We start from the raw sequence: 3,542 nt of genomic DNA, 5'->3' as shown, positions 1-3,542 counted from the left end.
AGACACCGTTTTGTTAAGGATCAAGTTATTTCTAAATGAATACTGGGAAGTAGTTGTATAACGTTCTCCAAACAGAACATTTGCGTTAAATTGAAAAACAATCATTTTGATATGTTTTTGATTACTAATTGGGACTGTATGATATTATCCTTCTTCAATTTCAGTTATCAACTAGAAAAAAGTCACTTTTTAAAGTCTAGAATACCTTCAAATTTTCTATTAAAAACCCGGATCATTTGTCCAAAAAGCCTGACGATTTCACAGTTTCTCTCGAGAAAAAAATGGACAATAACAAACACTTATTTTGTTTTATTAATACAAGAACATATAGCTTCTTTGTTAATCAAAACATATATGGTATTCAATATAAGATTGGTACATGTGTAGTTATGTTCAAAACTGTTATAATTACGAAATATTCGTTAATTGAAAATATCGCATGTTTAATCACTCGAAAAAGCCCAAACTACACTCGAAAAAAATGGACTAAATCATTAGAAAAATCACGATTCTAACCGGACACTATACCTACCGTAATGTTTGTTTGTTGTTTGAAAAACTTATGGTTAGATATTAAATATCACACGAATAATTAACTGCGCATTGATATTTAATTTCAGACTTTTTATTAACTTCTAACATTATTTATATCCTAAATTATACATGTTATACATTTATCTACTTTCTGCATGCCAATTTGTATCGAATGTTTAAAGTCTTGTACCGAAACACTATATTCCGGAAGTCCCCCTACAATTTATTACTAAAACGAGCATATTTGTTTATTGGAAACCTTAATAAGCATACTATTCAGCATATCGACCCTAACATTGTAGTTCCTGCAAATGAAAATATAGGTTCAAAATATATTACTCAATCAGACAAAGTTACATTCATGGGAATTCATTTACCTGTCTAAGTACACAATAACATCAAAAACACTTTTTTTTTGTCAAAGTAGTACTCAACCTAGTGTGTATATTTCTATACCGCTAAGCCTATGTTGATACGTATTTCATTTAATTGTTTTATCATTTACCTTTCCAGTGTTTACATCGGTATTATTCTATGTGGCGGCTATTGTGTTAAATGTTTGCCAACCTGTTTACAGCGAGTCTCTGGGTGACATAGAAACGATGAATAAAGGGCTTGAAACTGGAAAAGGGATAGCTGAAATGCTTGAAAATATTGAATTTGATAAGTTTTTATCAAAGATTGGAAAAAGTGTTGGTGGGTACCTCGGTGCAATAGGTCCTTTCATAGGTTTCATAATTGCATTATTTCCATCCGAATCTAAGGAGTTGGCTTACATGAAAGAAATGATGAAAGCTATTGACAGACGATTTGATCGAATGGATAGGCGATTTGACAACATCGAACAAATGATTAAGTGGAGCGTCGTGAAAATCAGTTTCGGGCAGATTGAACAAAAGATTAAGGCAATGACCCGAGAATTCGAATATCTGTATAGTGTTCCCCCTGCTGCTGTGGAAAATAGAAGGAAGCTTTATATTTCGAATTATGACAGTGATTACCAGAATAGCGGCACGAAATTATATCAATCCATTGTCAATAAACAAGGTACATTTCAAGAAGATCTTGGAACTTCTGTAATGCGTTTCACTAAGAATGACCGCAAAAAGACTCAGGTATTTCTTCTCGGAGTCATGCAACTTCTCTTGCAAGCTGTAAAAATAGAGTTATCTTATCTTTTTGCGAAGATCTATACTGATAATGGAAATTTCATGACGTCACAATGGATAAATAGAATACAGGAGGTCCGAACGAGGTTTGAGCACATTGACGTAGAATGCATAAATATATATTTCTCTCAATCCAGTAAGGATATTGACGAATATTCTGCTAAAAACTATGGTAAGCCGAATAAACAATTTGCCAATGAACTATACAATCTGCTTTCTGGAAAGTACTATTGGAGGGATTGGATTGTTGTATCATATAACCCTATATACGGCCGTCAATGGCATATGATGCGTGTCACAGGAGGACAGACACTATTAAGAAAACACGGAAGAAACCTGTTAGTAACAAGTGTGGACAAGAATCACCCGGTTATGAATGTAAAAAGAGCTAAAAAGAAATTGAACAGAATACGATTACAAAAAAGACTTTACCAAAACGCACGTTGTGTGTCTCGTTGGCAAGATTGTCTATCGGCTAAAAATATATACAACTCCATGGATAAAACAGGAGCATCATTAGTGAGTGTTATAGTATGTCGTACGGGATTAGCTATCAGGGGTCAAGTAGACAGGCTCTTATCCGATATGAGATGGCCATTTTTCTGGCTAGTCCTATGGGGTTGAAAGGTCAAAGAAAATATTTACCGAGAAACATTGTGACTAGCAGATATCTGTATTTTATTTTAGAAAACGTCAATGTTCTAGTATTTAATGTTTAATTTACTGAAAATATTTGTATGTTACGATTTTAAACACCATTCTTTTTGAACTACAGAACTATTGAAGATGTAATAATTTGCTATTTGGTGTGACGTGATTCGACATTTTTGATAGATCTAAAAAAAAAAAAAGGTTTTCCACATCTTGACATTATGAACATTAAGCACAATTGTTGCCCAACATATTTGTTTTAATTAGCGAGTAGGTTACTTTAAAGTACATTTCCTACTGAAATATCTTTTTCATATCGATGCGTGATATGCCCTTTTTTATAAGCTGACCTGGCCTGAAGGGCCAAGTGGGATTTTCTCATCACTTGGCGTCCGTCGTCCGTCGTTGTCGTCGTCGTCGTCGTCCTTAACTTTTACAAAAATCTTCTCCTCTGAACCTACTAGGCCAAATCAAATCAAACTTGGCCACAATCATCATTGGGGTATTTAGTTTAAAAAATGTGTGGCGTGACCCGGCCAACCAACCAAGATGGCCGCCACGGCTAAAAATAGAACATAGGGGTAAAATTCAGTTTTTGGCTTATAATTCAAAAAACCAAAGCATTTAAAGCAAATCTGACAAAAAGTAAAATTGTTTATCAGGTCAAAATCTACCTGCCCTGAAATGGTTATTATCTTGAATAGTATTATAGATAGAGATAAACTGTAAACAGCAATACTGTTCAGCAAAGTAAGATTTACTAATAAGCCAACATGACCGACATGGTCAGTTGACCCCTTCAGGTGTTATTGCCCTTTATAGTCAATTTTTAACAATTTTTTGTAAATCTTAGTCATCTTTTACAAAAATCTTCTCTTCTGAAACTACATGTTTAAATTAAACCAAACTTGGTCACAATTATTATTTAGGTATCTAGTTTAAAAAATGTGTGGTGTGATCCGGTCAACCAACCAAGATGGCCGCCACGGCTAAAAATAGAACATAGGGGTAAAATTCAGTTTTTGGCTTATAATTCAAAAACCCAATCATTTAAAGCAAATCTGACATAAGTAAAAGTGTTCATCAGGTCAAAATCTACCTGCCCTGAAATTTTCAGATGAATCGGACAACCTGTTGTTGGGTTGCTACCCATGAATCGGTAATTTTAAGGAAATTTAGCTGTTTTGG

At 34.0% G+C, this 3,542-nt stretch overlaps 1 protein-coding gene across 1 annotated transcript; it reads left to right on the top strand.

Moving 5' to 3' along the window:
• The first annotated feature begins 1,136 nt into the window (after window positions 1-1,136).
• Window positions 1,137-2,327, top strand: LOC134727526 (uncharacterized). The gene has a single exon (XM_063591907.1). The coding sequence runs from the start codon at window positions 1,137-1,139 to the stop codon at window positions 2,325-2,327; it is 1,191 nt and encodes a 396-aa protein (XP_063447977.1).
• The last annotated feature ends 1,215 nt before the right edge of the window (window positions 2,328-3,542 follow it).

The sequence above is a fragment of the Mytilus trossulus genome, chromosome 8 (genome assembly GCF_036588685.1).
Source record: "Mytilus trossulus isolate FHL-02 chromosome 8, PNRI_Mtr1.1.1.hap1, whole genome shotgun sequence".
Taxonomy (NCBI): domain Eukaryota; kingdom Metazoa; phylum Mollusca; class Bivalvia; order Mytilida; family Mytilidae; genus Mytilus; species Mytilus trossulus.
This window is presented reverse-complemented; position numbering and strand designations above follow the sequence as displayed.

Excerpts from the sequence above, each read along its gene's own strand:
- LOC134727526 (XM_063591907.1), top strand. The coding sequence starts at position 1,137 with ATGAATAAAGGGCTTGAAACTGGAAAAGGGATAGCTGAAATGCTTGAA.